The sequence below is a fragment of the Oncorhynchus keta genome, chromosome 12 (assembly GCF_023373465.1).
Source record: "Oncorhynchus keta strain PuntledgeMale-10-30-2019 chromosome 12, Oket_V2, whole genome shotgun sequence".
Taxonomy (NCBI): Eukaryota; Metazoa; Chordata; class Actinopteri; order Salmoniformes; family Salmonidae; genus Oncorhynchus; species Oncorhynchus keta.
Genome location: NC_068432.1, coordinates 16,801,610 through 16,824,266, shown reverse-complemented (window position 1 = coordinate 16,824,266; position 22,657 = coordinate 16,801,610). Strand labels below are relative to the sequence as shown.

Here is a 22,657-nt window from a genome sequence, read left to right as displayed (position 1 = left end):
AGCTCCAACAATTGTTTGGTGATCAAGAATTTACTTACTTTGCAATCTAACTAGCAATGAGGCATCAAGCAACAATTACTAGCATAGGCCTACTGGTTTTTTGGTGTTTCAAAATTGCTTGACATTGATATTTTACTTAGGTTGCATTTGGAATTTGTTGTTAAAGAATTTGTTGTTAAAATGTATTATTACTGTGGCAAACTCCCGCCAGTGGATGGCGCTTTGTTCTCTTGTTGAAATGTTTGTGGGTGCTTTTACACATTTAAATGCATATGTTTTAAATCTATATTCCATCTAATCCTACAATAATTGATGGCGTTTCATCATTCAATCGCCGTAGCGTTTATTACACTTAGACATTTCTGTTTCATGTTTGGTTGTGACTCGAATAATAATGACTTGGTCTGACAACTAACAACAACATTCCATTTAGCACTTTTGCATAGCTATCCTCTCAGTCAAAATCGATCGATAAAGCTATTCGTAATTAACCAGATTTCCTGGCAACATTTTTGTTTCTCCTACTCAGGCCATTCCCAAGATTATCCAGGGAAACGTTTGGATCAGAATATCAGTGGGAAATACAAGGATCTCAATTGTATTTTTTTTTTTTAATTCTTCCCCTCTTCTGTTCCTTCTGGGGCAGGAAAAATTCCACTCTCTGCACGCCATGACAGCTGCTGCTGACCTAACATGTGGAGAGGGAGAAAGAACGACAGAGGGGGAGAGAGAGAAAAACGAAGAGGAGCCAAAGCTTGGATGGAGGCCATAGACTGTGAGCTATCAAAACGGTTGTGATTGCTGGAGCACACGTGACACGTGAGGCTCCAGTGCGCTCTGGGACCGGATGTGTGGTAAAGTAACCGTAACCGGCGTAAAAGCAAACATCACGCTCGTTCTCTGCAATCGGCCCCGCATCAACAGCCACATTCAATTCCATTAGGTAGGTTTCAAAGGATGCGCGCAGGCCGAACGTAGACGCAAACCGCAAAGTCAAAGTAAGTGTTGAGAGGGGCATTGGTTGAAACTTCTCTGGAATTGAGATAGGTTGCTTAGATTGCCGAGATAACACAGACAAAAAAGGTATGCTTATGCCATGAAACTAAACCATGCATTTCCAAGTAAGTCCAATGGACTTAAGTCTGTCGATTGAAGTCTTATCTACTTGCAACATCAGTCCAACAATACTACTGGAGAGAAATGTAAACGGAATCCAACTATTATGTTAACCTCATGTTCTATTAGGAGAGCCTTATTGCAACCTACTCACGATCAGCAGGCTTCACACTCCAGTTACCTGCTCAATTACCCCCTCCCCCATCCCCTCTTTTATAACATACTCTCTTAAAGCCTTCCGCATACCTCTGCTCGGCTGGTGCGAACCAGTGTGCTCGCATACTCCCTTAATACACATTCGCTTGAAAAATGAGAAAAAAGCATCAATAGTTTGTCCATCTTGAGATGCCGTAGCCAGTATACACTTCCTCAAAAATAGTCAGAATTAATCTAAGAAAATTAATGACAGATTTCTTGAGTAGACATTTGAGGAGATCTTATTCGCACACTTTTACACCTTAGATATTTGGTGCAGTAGTTCTCAAGTGAATAACAACAAACCGTTGACCAATCACCAACACCAGCGGAGCCTTCAGCTACCGACTTCAGCTTGCCTTGAGAAAAAATTAAGTGTGCACGAACACCCGAAAAAACACTTGCCAAAGATCAGAACGAACAAAATATCTCCAAATGTAGTCATAATATTTGCAGCAACTGTTCTGAACTGTTTTGGATTGGAAGCATTTTTATAGAGTGGGAGCATTGTGCTGCCTTGAGAAAATTTCTACATTCTTCACAAAGGCAGGTCCTATGGTATTCCATGGGAAAAACTGCTATAGAATATTGAAAAATGACACCATTGAGAGATTAATACATTAACACAGTTTAATGGTCTTCTCCAATTATATGCAAGCTGTGGCCCAAAAAGATATTTAATTGCCAGTGGTGTCCATGTGAGCCAGTTAACCAACAATGCAATTGGGAAGAACTTGGCGCTCCGGTACCACTTGCCGTGTGGTAGCAGACTAGGGTGGCTGGAGTCTTTGGCAATCTTTAGGGCCTTCCTGTGGCACTTCTTGTTATAGAGGTCCTGGATGGCAGGAAGCTTGGCCCCAGTGATGGACTGGGCCATACACACTACCCTCTGTAGTGCCTTGCGGTCAGAGGCCGAGCAGTTCCCATACCAGGCGGTGATGCAACTAGTCAGGATGCTCTCGATGGTGTAGCTGTATAAACGTTTTGAGGATCTGAGGACCCATGCCAAATCTTTTCAGTCTCATGCGGGGGAATAGGCTTGTTGTGCCCTCTTCACAACTCTCTTGGTGTGTTTGGAAAATGACAGTTCTTTGGTGATGTGGACACCAAGAAACTTGAAGCTCTCAACCTGCTCCACTCCCTGTTGATGAGAATGTGTGTGCTCGTTCTTACTTTTCCTGTAGTCCACAATCACCTCCTTTGTACTGATAACGTTGAGGGAGAGGTTGTTATCCTGGCACCACACTGCCAGGCCTCTGACCTCCTCCCTATATTCTCTCATTGTTGTCGGTGATCAGGGATAACACTGTTGTGTCGTCGGCAAACTTGATGGTGTTGGAGTCGTGCTTGGCCATGAAGTCTTAGGGGAACAGGGAGTAAATGGATTCTGGTTGGGGTATGCACGGTCACTGTGGGGATGACGCCATCGGATGAACCACGAAACATATCTTGGGTGGACCAGAGAGTTCATTCCGACGTCTTATTTTCAGCAAGTCCCCATGAAACTGCTTTGTAAGACATCCATCTTAGCCTTTACCGAGATAAGGTTTATGACATTTAAACTGAAAAGCCAAATTTACCTCTAAAGGATCAATGTAGTATCGCAAAGCTATGAATCAATTTAATGCATGTCATTATATGATGTCATTGCCACAACTCAGAGGAGATGAACGGTGAAATGAAAATTTAACACTATTTTTGCAAGCATAAGGGAATTGTGAAGGAGTTTGACCCATAGAAATAGAATAGGTCTGCCTATAAGACACTTAACTACAGTGGCTTGCAAAAGTATTCACCCCCCTTGGCGTTTTTCATATTTTGTTGCCTTACAACCTGGAATTAAAATGGATTTTTGGGGGGTTTGTATCATTTGATTTACACAACATGCCTACCACTTTGAAGATGAAAAATATTTTTTTATTGTAAAAAAACTAGAATATGAAAACTTGAGGATGTCAATACTTTGTAGAGACACCTTTTAGAGCAATTACAGCTGCACGTCTCTTGGGATATGTCTCTATAAGCTTGGAACATCTCGTCACCGGGATTTTTGCCCATTCATCAAGGCAAAACTGCTCCAGCTCCTTCAAGTTGGACGGGTTCCGCTGGTCTACAGCTCATCTTTAAGTCATACCACAGATTCTCAATTGGATTGAGGTCTGGGCTTTGACTAGGCCATTCCAAGACATTTAAATGTTTCCCCTTAAACCACACGAGTGTTGCTTTAGCAGTATGCTTTTAGGGTCATTGTCCTGTTGGAAGGTGAACCTTCATCCCAGTCTCAAATCTCTGGAAGACTGAAACAGGTTTCCTTCAAGAATTTCCCTGTATTAAGTGCCATCCATCATTCCTTCAATTCTGACCAGTTTCACAGTCCCTGCCAATGAAAAACATCCCCACAGCATGCTGCTGTCACCACGCTTCACTGTGGGAATGGTATTCTCGGGGTGATGATAGGTGCTGGGTTTGCGCCAGACATAGCGGTTTCCTTGATGGCCAAAAAGCTACATTTTAGTCTCATCTGACCAGAGTACCTTCTTCCATATGTTTGGGGAGTCTCCCACATGCCTTTTGGCGAACACCAAATGTGTTTTCTTATTGTTTTTCTTTTTTTCTGGCCACTCCTCCGTAAAGCCAAGCTCGGTGGTGAGTACGGCTTAAAGTGGTCCTATGGACAGATACTCCAATCTCTGCTGTGGAGCTTTACAGCTCCTTCAAGGTTATCTTTGGTCTCTTTGTTGCCTCTCTGATTTAATGCCCTCCTTGCTGGTCCATGAGTTTTGGTGGCTGGCACTCTCTTGGCAGGTTTGTTGTGGTGCCATATTCTTTCAATTTTTTAAAATACTGGATTTAAATGGTGCTCCGTGGGATGTTCAAAGTTTGATAAAAAAACAAAAAAACAACCCTGATCTATACTTCTCCACAACTTTGTCCCTGGCCTGTTTGGAGAGCTCCTTGGTCTTCATGGTGCCCCTTGCTTAGTGGTGTTGCAGACTCTGGGAACTTTCAGAACATGTGTATATATACTGAGATCAAAAATTTCAGAACAGGTGTATATATACTGAGATCATGTGACACTTCGATTGCACACAGGTGGACTTTATTTAACTAATTATCGTACTTCTGAAGGTAATTGGTTGCGCCAGATCTTATTTAGGGGCTTCATAGCAAAGGGGGTGAATACATATACACGCACCACTTTTTATTTTAATAAGTCATAAAAAAAAAAATTCACTTCACCAATTTGGACTATTTTGTGTATGTCCATTACATGAAATCCAAATAAAAATCTATTTAAATTACAGGTTGTAATGCAACTAAATTGGAAAAACGCCAAGGGGGATGAATACTTCTGCAAGACACTAACTGCTGTTGAATTTTAACAGACCATCACAATTTGCTCAGTCATTGAAGGTAACGAGCTGGGAAAGCAGTATCAACCTAACCCGATACATAGTTGGGCAATAGCTGGTACCTCAAACTCAGTAGGAGGCAAATAATCATTTTAGGGTAATTGTCAAAGGAATGTTTGGGTTGATTTGAGTTTCAAGAGCTATGTAATGTATGTTAGCAATTGCGCTAATGATAGTTAGCCACGTACATCAAACTGGTTGTCACTAGTTACCACAGACAAAGTCATAAACCCCACCTATTTCTACAATTCCTCATCTTTATGTGAATATAACATTAACCCTAACCACATGCTTAACCTTTAAGATACATTTTATTTTACATACATTTTTACGATATAGCAATGTCTGACTTTGTGGCTGTTGGAACTAGTGGAAACTGTTCATTTGACTCTGGGGAAGTAAATAAGGGCTTCAACTGCCAAAATCCCTTTCATGACAGGACTGCCCCATGACTGTTGCATTGTAACAATAACTTCACGTGAATCTGTCTTTGGTGATCGGAAATAATCAAAAGCACCTGAAAGAATTTCAGAGAAGATCAACAAAACGGCTCGAGCTCATTGAACGACAACGTCATTTCAGGTTGTCAATCAATGAGTGGTGAAAAGGTGCCAAATCATTAACGGGCAGATTCAAACCCCATTCTACTGGAGTGCACACTGTACTAGACTAAAACAAATTAAATCCCAGACTGTAATACATTCTTACCTGCGAAACGCAGTGGGATTCTCACTTGATGATGGGACTTTAAATAGGGAATCCAAGGTCAACAGTAGACATTTCCTTCCAGAAGCTGTTGCTCTAACTGCAACTCCTTATCATTTGGTTTATGACTAATTACTTCAAAAAACACTGCCGACTAAACTTAAATCACAAAATGTATGGTACAGTACCAATGGACAGTAAATAAGCAGTCGAAAGAGAATTCGGATAAGTGTGCGCCTCGCTCCTCAGCACGTCAATCGCCCCCCAAACAAAGTTTCTTCAAGCATTCTTTCCTTTTTTCCCTTTCAGTTAATGACCAGCCCCTTCCAGTGTCAGTTTACAACAAAACTACATTCACAAGACATCGCATGGAAACACTGTGCCAATCTACGTGGAATACGACCGCAATTCTGTTTCAAATTGGGTCATTCATTCCTCTCTTTATGGGAGCAGGCAGGAATATGAAAATGTCACTCGCAATCATCGTATCGTTTAATGACGCTGAAAATAGATCAATGTCGTGGTGTCTGCAGTATAATAAGAATGACTAAATAATTTGCTATTCGCTGTGTAAATATATCTTACTTCGATGATGATAACAACCATATCATGTTTCAACACGAACCCACAACAACCCGAACCACATACAAGTACATGTAAATTAAAACATGTCATAGAAAAATCTAATCGATCTTGCACCTCAAAGTGGCATATTTGTTAGGAAATAATATGTCTTGGAACAAAAGTGTTCAAATCAAGTTTCTCACAGTGGTAAAGTTGGTTTGAGAATCTATAGTCGCCAGACATTCGTTCATATGAGGAAATCAATCAATTGAAATAATTTAGTTAGGGCCTAATCTATGGATTTCACATGACAGGGAATACTGTTGGTCACAGATACCTTAAAAAATGGGCCTAACAAATGGCCTTAGGTCCTTTACTTGAGATTTGTGTGTATTGTTGTGAAATTGTTAGATATTACTTGTTAAACATTACTGCACTGTTGGAGCTAGAAACACAAGCATTTCGCTACATCCGCAATAAAATCTGTTAGGTGGATGGATTATCTTGGCAAAGGAGAAATGCTCACTGACAGAGATGTAAACAAATTTGGTCCCATAACTTGAGAGAAATACGCTTTCAGTGCATATGGACAATTTCTGTGATCTTTTATTTCAGCTCATGAAACATAGGACCAACACTCTACACGTTGCGTTCATATTTTTGTTCAGTATATCATAAAAAAATATGTATAACATTTAGGAATTATTTTATGAGAAAAGCAAAGGTTGTACAACATGGACAGTTGATATGACGTTAAGTCACGTGGTTGAAGAGTTTTTATATTTATACAATATTTATATAAAATTAAGAAGGTGCTTTTGGGGAAAAGCAAAGAGTGTGCAATGTGTCCTTCCTTACCTTGTGAACAATCCAAAGTTGGATTGAAGTGTCTACGTCATGTGATCAAGGAGCAATTGAAATTCAAAGTAAAAAATGTAACTAATAAAGTATGGTTGGAGTTGTCTTGAGGCCAAACGACAAGGACATCCTCTATTTACTATGAAGTGGCAGATTCTGATGCAAGGGCAAACTCCACCTCTGAAAAAGATTGCTATTCCTGCACCAACAAATCTGTCAATATTACAGGGCACCAATGCTACAGAAGCAATAAATATAGGAGAATAAATGTGGGAGAACATACCACACATCGTTTTGTGGAGCTGTACACACTATGTGCATTCAATGCATGCAGGGTGAAGACTAAGCTCCCCTTTTAAGACTCAGGTAACATTTTCTCAATCTCTCCACTCGGACACAGACTTAACTGTGTAATATGGTTTGACGTTCTCAAATGAACTGACATGGGAAACGCCTTGATTACTCAGTTACTCTCAAACAACCCCTCCTAAAAGTAGCTTACATGAAACAAACCATTCCCTTTGTATTCACCTTGGCATACTATGCACAAGTTGTGTGCACACCAAAAACACGACCCTAAGGGGTCATTGTAGGTGCGAGAGCACTCTGGTCCCGCATGAAAGAGAATGAGGGCTTAAGTTTCCAATACAATCTCCCCCACATCATTCCTCACAGGCCCAAACTACACTAGGTCTCTGTGCCTAACATAGTTTCACGGCCCAGGACGTGTCGACCAAAGTCCCATGGGCAGAAGCAGGACAAATCTTACTGTCTCCTTCACACATTCTCTCTCTCCTTCCTGCTATCTCTCACTTTGTTTTTCTCATAGACACATCCAGCTGTCTTGGCTTGTTTGTGCTCCTCACAGCTGCCCAAGTCACTATACTGGTCTCCAGACAGGAAGCCATCTCCAGCCCACGGAGGAAGTAGGGGATGGAAAGAGTAGCAGGTTCAGAACATCTGGACAAACGCCGGCCCTACTGGAGCAGTCAGGCTGGAGAAAGGAGCAGAGCTGATCACACTGTAGCTCAGACTTCAGTGTTTGAATGAGTGGATCAGACTTAAAGTAACATAAAAGTCCAGTTACACCATAACCCTTCATCCAAGTGAGACAGTTTGCAGATGTCCTTTTACACTCAAGTTAAAAATGCCTACTTTTTTTTTTCTTTTCGAGAGAGAGATCCGTGTCGGCTTTACACAGTAACTCAGATCGACAATTTCAAAGGCATCTCCATACAGAGGTGCAGCCAACTGCAAAGGACTTCTTTCAATCGGCTCACTCTGACGTTTCAGAGGTAGAAATCTAAATCCCAGTTACCTGGCTAAAAAGGATAGAGGCCATTTCCATGCATGGGTAGCTGGTCAGTGTACGTTTGAACAGGCCAGGGTTCCCCCTGTTAGGAATGTAGCAATTTCAGTCACCATAGAGAAGACTGTTCTTCTTGCTGTTGTAGGACAATGCTTAATGCGCCAAAGGATAATTGTATAGCCCCCACTTTAAAGAGGGGACTTGAATAAATCAAAACAGTCTAGACCCCAGCCACAGCCGAAAATCTTTCAGGTGAAACCAAACAGAGTCGACAACTACAGCTGACTGGGAAACAGATAGGGGAACAATTCAAGAGGCCTGAAGAAAAAAGCAGCATGATCATATTTTCAGTCCATTCATTTGCATATACAGAGAACAGTTGAAAAATAAATCCTGATAAACCTGAAATGAAAAGGGTAAATAACAAAGAAACACATTCACTGGAAAAAAATCTAGTTGTCAGCTCATCAAGTCTAGTGTGTGTGAATCTGATAAAGGTGGATACATTTCACTCCGACAACAGTGTTCAGGTTAGAGAGTGAGTGGATTTAGCAGTTCAAGTGTTCAAGTCCCCACGCACCAAGAGAAGGCTCCTGAAGTATCTTTTTTACATCATAGCGTGCACTAAGAATGATGAGTAACTAACTAATAATTAACTAAGGACTCTGGTCCTAGTGCATGGGTATTGTAAAGACTTTGTTACAGACAGACCGACAGAGTGCCCCAGTGGCGTGTCGTGTGCGTTAGTAGGGGGTTAGCTCTAGGGTGGTTATGGCACATGTATGGATGGATACACGGGTCTACCTGAGCTCAGGCTGTAGTGGTTTAATGGGTCGGCCACCCATGCATTGTCCTGCTTTACACTCTCCATCTCCAAATCTGCATGCAGGTGCACAGACGGATGGACGGGAAGGAGAGGAGGGTAGGAGCGGGGGGAACGGAGGGGGAGAGAATGGTTCTGTTTAGAGGAGGAACATGGCAGGAACAACAGCTTTTCTCCTGTTTCGAGACTGTCACTCAGTCAGATAGCTTGGCGTCTGACACTTTCATAATACATCATTGGACAGTGAATACTTAAACTTTGTAGAAGTGTCATTGAAATAAATGGCAGCAAATCAAATCACTTACTGTCAAAATTGGTGTCAGGCAGTAGAAAGTAGCATTAAGTGTCGTAAAGAACAAATTCAATTTGACAACCAGGTGTGAAAGGAGGAAACAATGTAGGGAAGAAAAGTGTGTGGCTGTGTTCAAATGATTTAAAAGTGCATCCTTCCTCCCTTTCTCTAATCACTGATTAGACATTATTGGAGAAGGGAATGCAATGTTTCCATCACATGGCTTCTACCTGTCCCGTCATTTAAAAAGGAAGGAAAGAAGGAAGGATGCCTTGAACTGTGCGAGTGAGGGGGAGAGGGGGGTGTATACCAGCACGCACAGGGTGGGAAGAGACTCCAGGAGGCAGGCCGCAGACCCGAGCAGGGGGATGCTGAGGTGGGGTGGGGGGCAGAGGGGACGACAGTGAAATAAACAACAAGATTTTTAAAAATTGTGGAGCAGAGTGAAGCCATGCAACAACAAAAAAACGACATGCAAATGGTCAGGTTTGTGAACAACATGGCAGCCCAAAGAGAGGAGATCACCTAAAAGCAGAAGGGTTTGGCAAGCAAACATGAGTAATTTCCAGTGTGCTTTCTTTGTGTGCATTCAGGACACTATGTGTGACAGTATGACAAACGGCATGATGCATTCTTTTCATATTGACAATATGATGGGAAACATTGGCTTTAACTTCTGTGTGCCAGATAACATTGGGCCTTAACCCCTAACAAAACCTGAGACTACATAGTTATGATGATGATGCTATTTCCTCATTGCGGATCTTGTGGGGGGTTGTCTTTTTTTTGTGCCACATGTCATCACTTCCCTGTTCCCTCTGCCTTGATATCGTTCCCAGCAGGCCTTGCATGGTTCAGCTCCTACCCGGCCATCCACCCCAAAGCAACTGAGATTTTTCTGACACAGTCATTGGGTGATTCACCCCTTGGATTGAAAGGGATTTTTCAAGGCTGATTTAAATTAGGCTAAATGTGCCTTTGGCTGTGCGAGAGAGTGCATGGGACTCTGTCCCAAATGGTACCTTATTCCCCATATAGGGCACTACTTTGGGCCAGAGCTAATGAAGCTTTGGTCAAATGTAGGTCATTTTATATAGGGAATAGGAAACCATTTCAGGATATAGGATAGGAATAGGACATGATGCCATGGAAAGGGCTTGGCAGTTTGGTCATTCCAAAACATTGCATTTACATTTTAGTAATTTAGCAGACACTTTTATCCAGAGAGCCTTACAGTTGGTTATTGTAATATGAATGCACTGATATGAGACAACCAAATATCACAGTCATAGTCAGTACACTTGTCCTTAATAAATAAGTTATCAGCAAAGCCAGTGCGAGTAAGAAAAGACAAGGGGGTAAGACAGATTAATTATTTAACATGTTCTTTGAAGAGGTAGGGTTTCAGATGTTTTCGGAAGATGGGCAGGGACATGACAAAAAGAACAAAAGCAAAAACATTTCACGATTCATCTAAGAGCATTACCCGTGTTAGAGTGTCAGTATAACCATGACAGAATTTCTATTACACCTATCAGAATGTTGTAGCTGAGCTTTCTGAACGTAATAGGGCTTCATGCTACACTCGTGTGTTGAATGGCTGTTTGTTTTGGCTAGCTATAGATCAGCAATACGTGTTTGCATTGGATTAGTACTGAAATTATGCAAACAGAGACATGAGACGCGAGTTTAAGTGGTTATTCAAGAGCGTGATAACTATTGATTCATTTATCATGTGAAATGTTGCAGTTGTGGAATTTTCATTGGACACATATAGTAATACAGTAACTTCATATTCAAGCAAAGATATCAATATAATGATCTAGTGCATTTGTGCATTTGTAAACTATTCAGACCCCTTCACTTTTCCCACATATTATTACTTTACAGCCTTATTCTAAAATGTATTAAACTGTCTGAGGTCCTGAGCAAGTTCACATCAAGGATCTCTTTGTACTTTGCGCCGTTCATCTTTGCCTCGATCCTGACTAGTCTCCCAGTCCCTGCCGCTGAAAAACATCCGCACAGCATGATGCTGCCTACAACATGCTTCACCGTAGAGATGGCATTGACCAGGTGATGAGAGATGACTGGTTTCCTCCAGATGTGACACTTGACATTCAGGCCAAAGAGTTCAGTCTTGGTTTCATCAGACCAGAGCATCTTGTTTCTCATGGTCAGAGTCCTTTAGGTGCCTATTGGCAAACTCCAAGTAGGTTGTCATGTGCCTTTTACTGAGGTGTGGCTTCCGTCTGGCCACTACCATAAAGGCCTGATTGGTGGAGTGCTGCAGAGATGGTTGTCCTTCTGGAAGTTTCTCCAACCTCAAACGAGGAACTCTGGAGCTCTGTCAGAGTGACCATCAAGTTCTTGGTTACCTCCTTGACCAAGGCCCTTCTCTCCCGATTGCTCAGTTTGGCCAGATGGCCAGCTCTAGGAAGTGTTTTGGTGGTTACAAACTTCTTCCATTTAACAACGATGGAGGCCACTGTGTTCTTGGGGACCTTCAATGCTGCAGAAATGTTTTGGTACACTTCCCCAGATATGTGCCTCGACACAATCCTTTGTCGGATCTCTGCAAACAATTCCTTCGACCTCATGGCTTTGTTTTTGCTCTGTGCAAATGAATTACTTAAAAATCATACAATGTGATTTTCTGGATTTTTGTTTTAGATTCCGTCTCTCACAGTTGAAGTGTACCTATGATATAAATGACAGACCTCTACATGCTTTGTAAGTAGGAAAACCTGCAAAATCTGCAGTGTTTCAGACACTTGTTCTCCCCACTGTACACCGTAGCCAAATACATTTAAACTCAGTTTTTCACAATTCCTGACACTTGATCCTAGTAAAAATGTTTTAGGTCAGATAGGATCACCACTTTATTTTAAGAATGTGAAATGTCATAATAATTGTAGAGAGAATGGATTTATTTCAGCTTTTATTTCTTTCATTACATTCCCAGTGGGTCAAACGTTTATATACACTCAATTAGTATTTGGTAGCATTGCCTTTAAATTGTTTAACTTGGGTCAAACGTTTCAGGTAGCCTTCCACAAGCTTCCCACAATAAGTTGGGTGAATTGTGGCCCATTCCTCCTGACAGAGCTGGTGTAACTGAGTCAGGTTTGTATGCCTCCTTGCTCGCACACGCTTTTTCAGTTCTGCCCACACATTTTCTATGGGATTGAGGTCAGGGCTTTGTGATGGCCACTCCAATACCTTGACTTTGTTGTCCTTAAGACATTTTGCCACAACTTTGGAAGTATGCTTGGGGTCATTGTCCATTTGGAAGACCCATTTGCGACCAAGCTTTAACTGATGTCTTGAGATGTTGCGTCAATATATCCACACACTTTTCCTCACCCATGATGCCATCTAGTTTGTGAAGTGCACCAGTCCCTCCTGCAGCAAAGCACCCCACAACATGCTGCTGCCACCCCCGTGCTTCACGGTTGGGATTGTGTTCTTCGGCTTGCAAGCCTCCCCCTTTTTCCTCCAAACATAACGATGGTCATTATGGCCAAACAGTTATATTTTTTTCCCAACAGACCAAAGTACGATCTGTGTCCCCATGTGCAGTTGCAAACCGTAGTCTGGCTTTTTTTTAATGCCGTTTTAGGAGCAGTGGCGTCTTCCTTGCTGAGCGGCCTTTCAGGTTATGTTGATATAGGACTCATTTTACTGTGGATATAGATACTTTTGTTCCCGTTTCCTCCAGCATCTTCACAAGGTCCTTTGCTGTTGTTCTGAGATTGATTTGCACTTTTCGCACCAAAGTACGTTCATCTCTGGGAGACAGAACGCATCTCCTTCCTGAGCGATATGACGGCTGTGTGGTCCCATGGTGGTTATACTTCTGTACTATTGTTTGTACAGATTAACGTGGTACCTTCAGGCGTTTGGAAATTGCTCCCAAGGATGGACCAGACTTGAGGTCTACAATTTTTCTTCTGAGGTCTTGGCTGATTTATTTTCATTTCCCCTTGATATATATATATATATAAAAAAGAAAGAAATCAGCCAAGACCTCAGAAGAAAAATTGTATATACATATATATACACACACTGCTGCATTTGCAGTTACAGCCTTGCAGACATTTGACATTCTAGTTGTCAATTTGTTGAGGAAATCTGGAGAGATTTCACCCCACGCTTCCTGAAGCACCTCCCACATGTTGGATTGACTTGATGGGCACTTCTTACGTACCATACGGTCAAGCTGCTCCCACAACAGCTCAATAGGGTTGAGATCCGGTGACTGTGCTGGCCTCTCCATTATAGACAGAATACCAGCTGACTGCTTCTTCCCTAAATAATTCTTGCATAGTTTGGAGCTGTGCTTTGGGTCATTGTCCTGTTGTAGGAGGAAATTGGCTCCAATTAAGCACCGTCCACAGGGTATGGCATGGCGCTGCAAAATGGAGTGATAGCCTTCCTTCTTCAAGATCCCTTTTACCCTGTACAAATCTCCCACTTACCACCACCAAACCATCACATAGCCTCCACCATGCTTGACAGATGGCGTCAAGCTCTCCTCCAGCATCTTTTCATTTTTTCTGCGTCTCACGAATGTTCTTCTTTGTGATCAGAACACCTCAAACTTAGATTTGTCTGTCCATAACACTTTTTTTCCCAATCTTCCTCTGTCTCGTGTCTGTTCTTTTGCCCATATTAATCTTTTATTGGCCAGTCTGAGATATGGCTTTTTCTTTGCAACTCTGCCTAGAAGGCCAGCATCCCAGAGCTGCCTCTTCACTGTTGATGTTGAGACTGGTGTTTTGTGGGTACTATTTAATGAAGTTGCCAGTTGAGGACTTGTGAGGCGTCTGTTTCTCAAACTAGACACTCAAATGTACTTCTCCTCTTGTTCAGTTGTGCACCGGGGACTCACACTCTTTCTATTCTGTTTAGGGCCAGTTTGCACTGTTCTGTGAAGGGAGTAGTACACAGCGTTGGAAGAGATCTTCAGTTTCTTGGCAATTTCTCACATGGAATAGCCTTCATATCCCTGAACAAGAATAGGCTGATGAGTTCCAGAAGAAAGGTATTTGCTTCAGGGCCATTTTGAGCCTGTAATCGAACCCGCAAATGCTGATGCTCCAGATGCTCAACTAGTCTAAAGGCGACCAGTTTTATTGCTTCTTTAATCAGAACAGTTTTCAGCTGTGCTAACATAATTGCAAAAGGGTTTTCTAATGATCCATTAGCCTTTTAAAATGATAAACTTGGATTAGCTAACAACGTGCCTTTGGAACACAGGAGTGATGGTTGCTGATACAGGGCCTCTGTACACCTATGTAGATATTCCATTAACAATCAGCCGTTTCCAGCTACAATAGTCATTTACAATGTCAACACTGTATTTCTGATCAATTTGATGTTATTTTAATGGACAAAAAAATTGTATTTTCTTTCAAAAACAAGGACATTTCTAAGTGACCCCAAACTTTTGAACGGTTGTGTATATATAGACATGTAATCACTGAACACTAATAATGGAGACATACTGCTATAATCATCTCATATGTATATACTATATTCTCTTCTACTGTATTTAGTCAATGCCACTCCGACATTGATCATCCTAATATTTATATATTTCTTAATTCCATTCCTTTACTTTTATATTTGTGTATTGTTAGATACTACTGCATTGTTGGAGCTAAGAATACAAGCATTTCGCTACACACGCAATAACATCTGCTAAATATGTGTATGTGACCGCTAAATTTTATTTGAACTGAGCTCAATTTTGAGTCTCATAGCAAAGGGTCTGAATACATATAGTAGCAGTCAAAAGTTTGGACACACCTACTCATTCCAGGATTTTCTTTATTTTTTACTATTTTCTACATTGTAGAAGATTAGTGAAATCATCAAAACTATGAAATAACACCTATGGAATCATGTAGGAAACAAATCAAAATATAATTTATATTTGAGATTCTTCAAAGTAGCCACCCTTTGCCTTGATGACAGCTTTGCACACTATTGGTATTCTCTCAACCAGCTACATGAAATGCATTCATGGAATGCATTTCAATTAACAGGTGCGCCTTGTTAAAAGTTAATCTGTGGAATTTCTTTCTTCTTAATGCGTTTGAACCGATCAGTTGTGTTGTGACAATGTAGGTGGGCAGACAGAAGATAGCCCTATTTGGTTAAAAAAAACAAGTCCATATTATGGAAAGAACAGCTTAAATAAGCAAAGGGAAACAACAGTCCATCATTACTTTAAAACATGAAGGTCAGGAAATTTTCAAGAACTTTGAATGTTTCTTCAAGTGCAGTTGCAAAAACCATCAAGCGCTATGATGAAACTGGCTCATGAGGACCGCCACAGGAAAGGAAGACCCAGAGTTACCTCTGCTGCGGAGGATAAATTCATTAGACTTAACTGCACCTCAGATTGCAGGCCAATTAAATGCTACACAGAGTTCAAGTAACAGACATCTCAACATCAACTGTTCAGAGAAGACTGCATGAATCAGGCCTTCATGGTCAAATTGGTGCAAAGAAACCACTACTAAAGGATACCAATAATAAGAAGAGACTTGCTTGCGACCAAGAAACCCGAACAATTGACATTAGACCGGTGGAAATCTGTCCTTTGGTCTGATGAGTCCAAATGTTTGATTTTTAGTTCAAACCACCATGTCTTTGTGAGATGCAGAGTAGGTGAATGGATTATCTCCCTCCGCATGTGTGGTTCCCACCGTGAAGCATGGAGGAGGTGTGATGGTGTGGGGGTGCTTTGCTGGTGACACTGTCAGTGATTTATTTAGAATTCAAGGCACACTTAACCAGCATGGCTACCACAGCATTATACAGCACTACGCCATCGCATCTGGTTTGCGCTTAGTGGGATTATCATTTGTTTTTCAACAGGACAATGACCCAACACACCTCCAGGCTGTGTCAGGGCTATTTGACCAAGAAGGAGAGTGATGGAGTGCTGCATCAGATGACCTGGCCTTCACAATCCCCCGACCTCAACCCAATTGAGATGGTTTGGGATGAGTTGGACCGCAGAGTGAAGGAAAAGCAGCCAACAAGTGCTCAGCATATGTGGGAACTCCTTCAAGACTGTTGGAGAAGCATTCCAAGTGAAGCTGGTTAAGAGAATGCCAAGAGTGTGCAAAGCTGTCATCAAGGCAAAGGGTGGTTACTTTGTAGAATCCAAAATAAAAAATATATTGATTTGTTTAACACGTTATTGGTTAATACATGATTCCATGTGTTATTTCATAGTTTTAATGTCTTCATTATTATTCTACACTGTAGAAAATAATACAAATAAAGAAAAACCCTTGAGTGAGTAGGTGTGTCCAAACTTTTGACTGGTACTGTATGTAAATAAGGTACCTGTTTTTTTAAAAATAAATGTATACATTTGCAAACATTCCTAAAAACCTGTTTTCGCTTTGTCATTATGATTTAACGATTGATGAGAATAAATAATAATTTAATCAATTTTAGAATAAGGCTGTAACGTAACAAAATGTGGAAAAAGTCAAGGGGTCTGAACACTGTCTGTTTTTATTTTGCAGTCTAGTGTTGTGTTGAATACACAAGCCTCTTCAATCAATCCCGAGGCTCATGCTGTCACTAAACCTTCCAGGTGGAATGCTAGGTGCTTTAGCCTCAGCTGTCCTTAGACAGAGACACTTGTGTAGCGCATTACCCTTACTCCTCCACAGAGTGGCACTAGCACCTGCTGCAGTTTAGTCACCACGACATACCAAAATCCCATCCACCACATCATCACACTTCCAGATGAGATCCATGTTGGGAACACCCCCCCCCCAATCTCACCAGACATTATAATACCTTATCACACTGATATATTTTCTATAACCAATTTCTTCCTGCTTGCAGAAATAGAGATATCTAGTTAGTCGTTCATAGTTAATAATGTCAAAGCCGCCACAACAACCGCACATTTTTTGATAAGCCGTACTTTATCCACACACCACTCAAAACAACATAGCACCCAGTGGGAACGATCGTCAGGAGATTCAAGGACACCTCACTGTGGTTGTTGGAGAGGAAGTACGGTACCTGGTTTTGGCACCGAGTTGGTGACGGACTGCGGCACCTTGTCGTTTATCAGCTCCACACACTCACTGGGAAAGAAGCCAACCTGGGGAGAGGACACACAAGACTTTTAGAGAGAGAGAGAGAATGCGAGAGTAAGCAGAGAGGATCAGTAACCGTGTGTGTGTGTGTTAGTGAGAGAGCGAGAGTGAGCGAAAGAGCGCATTACCATTAAAGACTGATAAACAAGCTTCATCCACTTAAGGCCCTTCTTCAATGTTGTGCGGTTAATATCAACATTTCACCACTGTGTTTCGGGTATTATGCTGGAGACCTCTATGTATTAAGGAGTCCATAGGCAGTTGGTATAAACATGTACTAAAAGGTTTGTGCAAGACCAGCGCAGGGCGTACTTTGACCCCAGGATACTACTTGGCAGTGTTCAGTCAAGATCATGTGGCTGAATAGCTGCCCAAGCAATGGTATTTAGGACTTTTCAGTGCCACCTGATGCGGAGGTAAAGCCCGGTGGGGTCGATATGTGTGTTTGTCTGCGTGCACGTGTGTATACCCCAAATGTTTTATATCAGAAGAACAGTCAAGAACATACTGTGATCGTTTCAAATCTCCAGTCAACCAGAAAGCAAGATATCCGTATTGAACACAGATGTTAAAAGTAATCTTCAAATGTATTTACGAGTTAACAATAAACATGTGTAAAACAACTCATTTCTGATCTAACACAACTGATTCTACCAATACAAAAGAGACATAAGTTGCCTTCAGGTTAAAATGTGTGTTAAGAAATAAAATAAAAATATAATAGAAGATCTCTAGGCTTCACTTAAGGGGCTTGGAGGAAGACTAGGTATCAATATTTTTGCGTGCTTTAATGAAGACAGGGGAAAGTGCTAAAACAAAGCCATTCCCAGTAGAGCAGCTTGACAAAACCATTCTGTTACTATCAACTAATCATCTAGTCCACTGAGGAACACATCTTGACTTGTGCGATTCCTAACATAAGAGACCCGGACTACACTAATACACTGTCAAATAAGTGTTTCTACTAGCTTCGGAGTACAGAACCTGCACGCTTTGCAACATACACTGCTTCCATCTTGTAGTAATGTGACTGATAAAGGGGTTGAAGGTTGAATGTGACCATCATAGGGATCCAAGGTACAGCTGTCTAGTGACAATACTATAGAAAGAGTTGACTCATGCTGGGCATTCAACAAATGCAGCTCACCCTTTCCATGGTTGGATTTGCTCTCTCCCTCTCTGTTGCTCCTCCAGCCTTTTCTCTCCTTCCCTCCCTTTATCGCTCTCTCTCACCCGCTCTTTCTATGAGGCTCAGGCTGGTAAATAAAGACAGATGTCAGCTGCCTATCCACCTCCAGTCATAGACGGACTCAGACTGCCTCTAGGGTGACTGACTGACCTCCGGTGGCAATAGGAGGGAGGACATGGACATCTGCTTTGTGCTAATTGACATACCATCCAATCAACGTTTCAATATCTAGTAGTAACAAACACGGTGGTGTTTTCACCAATATCCAGATTGGTTTCAAGGACCAACACCGTGTAATAACATAGTTATGACATCTTTGTTGAAGACGTGTATGTATGACACAATTCTTCCTAGGAATGAGTGCCATCATCCCGATCAAGAACAAGAACAACCACTTATTCTGTACGCATTTTGTATGTATGTATTAACTGACAAGAGAAACGTTTCACCCAAATGAACAATATGAGCCAATTGTCATTTGTACTCAAGAGTAAAATTTGCTAAATAGCCAAACCAAATAAGAACCAAATGAGGAAAGCACAATTGAAATCCTGGCCTTGTGGAGTCGATCGTAGATCAGTAGATGTGGATGCCAAGCCATCTGTATGCAATTTATCAACCCCAGATTCTAGACTGAGACACAGTGTGTGTGTGTGTGTGTGTGTGTGTGTGTGTGTGTGTGCGTGCGTGCGTGCGTGCGTGCGTGCGTGCGTGCGCGCTTCTGCGCCACCAACCTGAAAGCCGTGCTTGCCCCTCCACCACGTGGTGTCCTCTTTGGGGGGCATGTCAATAACAGACACGATGTCCCCAACCTGTCAGTGGAGAGAGAGAGAGGAGAAGGGGAAAGGGGGAGAGAGAAGAAGAAAGCGGGGATAGCTGGATCAAGTCAGGCTGTGAATACTTTTGAGGGGAAACTACATACTAACTAACCCATACTATAGAGGGGATTTTATTAGGGGTACCTTGCTAAGAAAAGTTTGGGAACCACTAACTGCATCAGAATGTATTTCTACATAATAATTTGATGTAGAATCAGATGTAGTGTATGAAAAGAGGAATGGAGAAACACCACCCTAGGAACAACGGAATGTATTGAGGCGTCTGTATAAGAGTAAATATGATGCAGATAACCAGTCATGGAGTCCATACCGCAAAGAGAAACGTTCTCATATAATACATACGATTATTTATTACCGCATACAAGAACATCCATTCATCCATGACATCTCCGTGTATTCGGAAAGTATTCAGACCCCTTGACCTTTTCCAAATTTTGTTACGTTACAGCCTTATTCTAAAATTGAATAAATTGTTTTTTCCCCTAACCAATATCACACAATACCCCATACGGTCAAAGCAAAATGTTTGCTAATTTATTTATTTTAAAAAACAGAAATAATGTATTTACATAAGTACTTAGCTATGAGATTTACATAAGTACTTAGCCTTTGCTATGAGACTCGAAATTGAGCTCTGGTGTATCCTGTCTCCAACTTGATTGGAGTCCACCTGTGGTCAAATCAATTGATGGTACATCTACATAAGGTCCCACAGATGACAGTGCATGTCAGAGCAAAAACCAAGCCATGAGGTCGAAGGAATTGTCCAAAGAATGTATGCAGCATAGAAGGTCCACAAAAACACAGTGGCCTCCATCATTCTTAAATGGAAGAAGTTTGAAACCACCAAGATTATTCCTAGAGCTGACTACATGGCCAAACTGAGCAATCAGGGGAGAAGGGCCTTGGTCAGAGAGGTGACCAAGAACCAGATGGTCACTCTGACAGAGTTCCTCTGTGGAGATGGGAGAACCTTCCAGAAGGACAACCATCTCTGGGGCTCCCTGCCAATCAGGCCTTTATGGTAGAGTGGCCAGACGGAGGCCACTCCTCAGTAAAAGGCACATGACAGGGCACCTAAAGGACTAAGACCATGAGAAACAAGATTCTCTGGTCTGACGAAACTAAGATTTCACTTTTTGGCCTGAAATCCAAGTGTCTCATCTGGAAGAAACCTGGCATGGTGGTGGCTGCGTCATGCTGTGGGGATGTTTTTCCAGTGGCAGGGACTGGGAGACTAGTCAGGATCGAGGGAGAGATGAATGGAGCAAAGTACAGAGAGATCCTCGATCCTTGATGAAACTGGTGCGAAGGTTCACCTCCAACAGGAAAACGACCCTAAGCACACATCCAAGACAACGCAGGAGTGGCTTCGGGACAAGTCTCTGAATGTCCTTGAGTGGCCCAACCGGAGCCCGGACTTGAACCCGATCGAACGTCTCTGGGGAGACCTGGAAATAGCTGTGCAGCAACGCTCCCCATCCAACCTGACAGAGCTTGAGAGGATCTGCAGAGAAGAATGGGAGGAACTCCCTGAATGCAGGTGCCAAGCTTGTAGAGTCAAACCCAATAATACTCAAGGCATTAACCACTTCCAAAGGTGCTTCAACAAAGTAGTGAGTAAAGGGTCTGAATACTTAAGTAAATATGATATTTCATTTGACATTTTTTAATGGATTTGCAAACATTTCTACAAACCTGTTTTTGCTTTGTCATTATGTGTGTAGATTGATGAGGGGGAAAAATATATTTTAGAATAAAGCTGTAATGTAACAAAATGTGGAAAAAGGGGTCTAAATACTTTCTAAATGTACTGTATGTCCATGTGAGTGTGTGTGCATGGTTGTTTAAATGTGTGTCAATCCTCCCTGTCACCTCGAAGGAGAGTTCGTCGGCGGCCTGGGCGATGTAGCGTTTGATGACATGGGCGGCGGCGATGGCGGGCACGTTGATGGAGGACTCCTCGTGGACCAGTAAGTGGTTGCCTTTGTTATCAACCTGGAAAACACACACACACAGTCAAGGTAGTGTCATATTTACTGTCTATCAATGTAGACAGGTTACACTGGGTTGGTGAGTTACAGTTCTAGTGTGTGGAAGGCACTTCATCTCAGTGCAAGAGGCATCACTACAGTCCCTGGTTCGAATACAGGCTGTATCACATCCGGCTGTGATTGGGAGTCCCATGGGGAGGCGCACAATTGGCCCAGCAATGACGACCTATAAATATATATATATATATATATATATATAAATATATATATAAATATATATATAAATATATATATAAATATATATAAATATATATAAATATATAAATATAAATATATATATAAATATATATATTTATATATATATATATATAAATATATATAAATAAATATATATATATATATATATATATATAAATATAAATATTTATATATATATATATAAATATATATATATATATAAATAGGTGATTAAGGAATGAAGAGCAGTAAGCTGATGTGTTCAAAAGAGAGAGAAAATGTAAAACTATGTTTTATGTGTGGTGTATTTGTGTAGAGTGGGAGATTGATAGACATAAACCCAGACAGAAGCTCACCTCCATCCATGTGAGGGCAGGCCCACAGTTGATCTTGTTGTCAGCGATAGCTGTGAGGCGGGAGAGGTAAGCCATCAGCATCTGGGAAACTGCCTGCGAGAGGAAACCAGAAACAGACCATGTGTAAAACACCTATATAAAACCACACAACACCCTTCTGTCACTGTAGCTCTACAGAGTGGTGTCGATTGACCTACAGCTATAGGTAGTGTATGCGAATCCTGTGCAGCCACTTTGCGTGGTCTTTACAACTGATCCAGAGACAGCGTGGTTGTTGTGTACATGATGGGTGAGGCTGGCATTACTGATCCTAAATCAGATAGGTGGCCTCCTAACTGGAAATACACGAACAAACTAAATCACAAAAGTTATCATAGACTTTAAGCGGAATTACCATCAGTATTATCATGGCCGTCAGGCTGGCAGACTCTTCAGGGAAATGTATCCAATCAAGAGGCCATTAACGAAAGAAATCAACTCTGGTTGCGTATCTGCCTACCACCAGGGGAGTATACAGTTTCAATTTAACTCAACCCAATGAGGCTGCAAAGTGCGTTTACATCTGCAACCAATCAAAAACAAGAAGCACTCTCCTTTTTAAGCAGGGCCCATGGTAATACATTTGA

General features: G+C 41.6%; 1 protein-coding gene across 1 annotated transcript in view; it reads right to left on the bottom strand.

The window, feature by feature from the left end:
* Positions 1-22,657, bottom strand: part of LOC118391044 (rho GTPase-activating protein 32-like) — a 228,423-nt gene that overhangs the window by 35,880 nt on the left and 169,886 nt on the right. Inside the window, exons 9-14 of the mRNA XM_052457558.1 lie at positions 22,032-22,124; positions 21,320-21,442; positions 19,340-19,417; positions 17,340-17,421; positions 9,596-9,646; positions 8,965-9,039 (exon numbers count right to left, since the gene is read on the bottom strand). Of these exons, the coding sequence (XP_052313518.1) occupies positions 8,965-9,039; positions 9,596-9,646; positions 17,340-17,421; positions 19,340-19,417; positions 21,320-21,442; positions 22,032-22,124 (502 nt within the window). The remainder of the gene's footprint in view (positions 1-8,964; positions 9,040-9,595; positions 9,647-17,339; positions 17,422-19,339; positions 19,418-21,319; positions 21,443-22,031; positions 22,125-22,657) is intronic.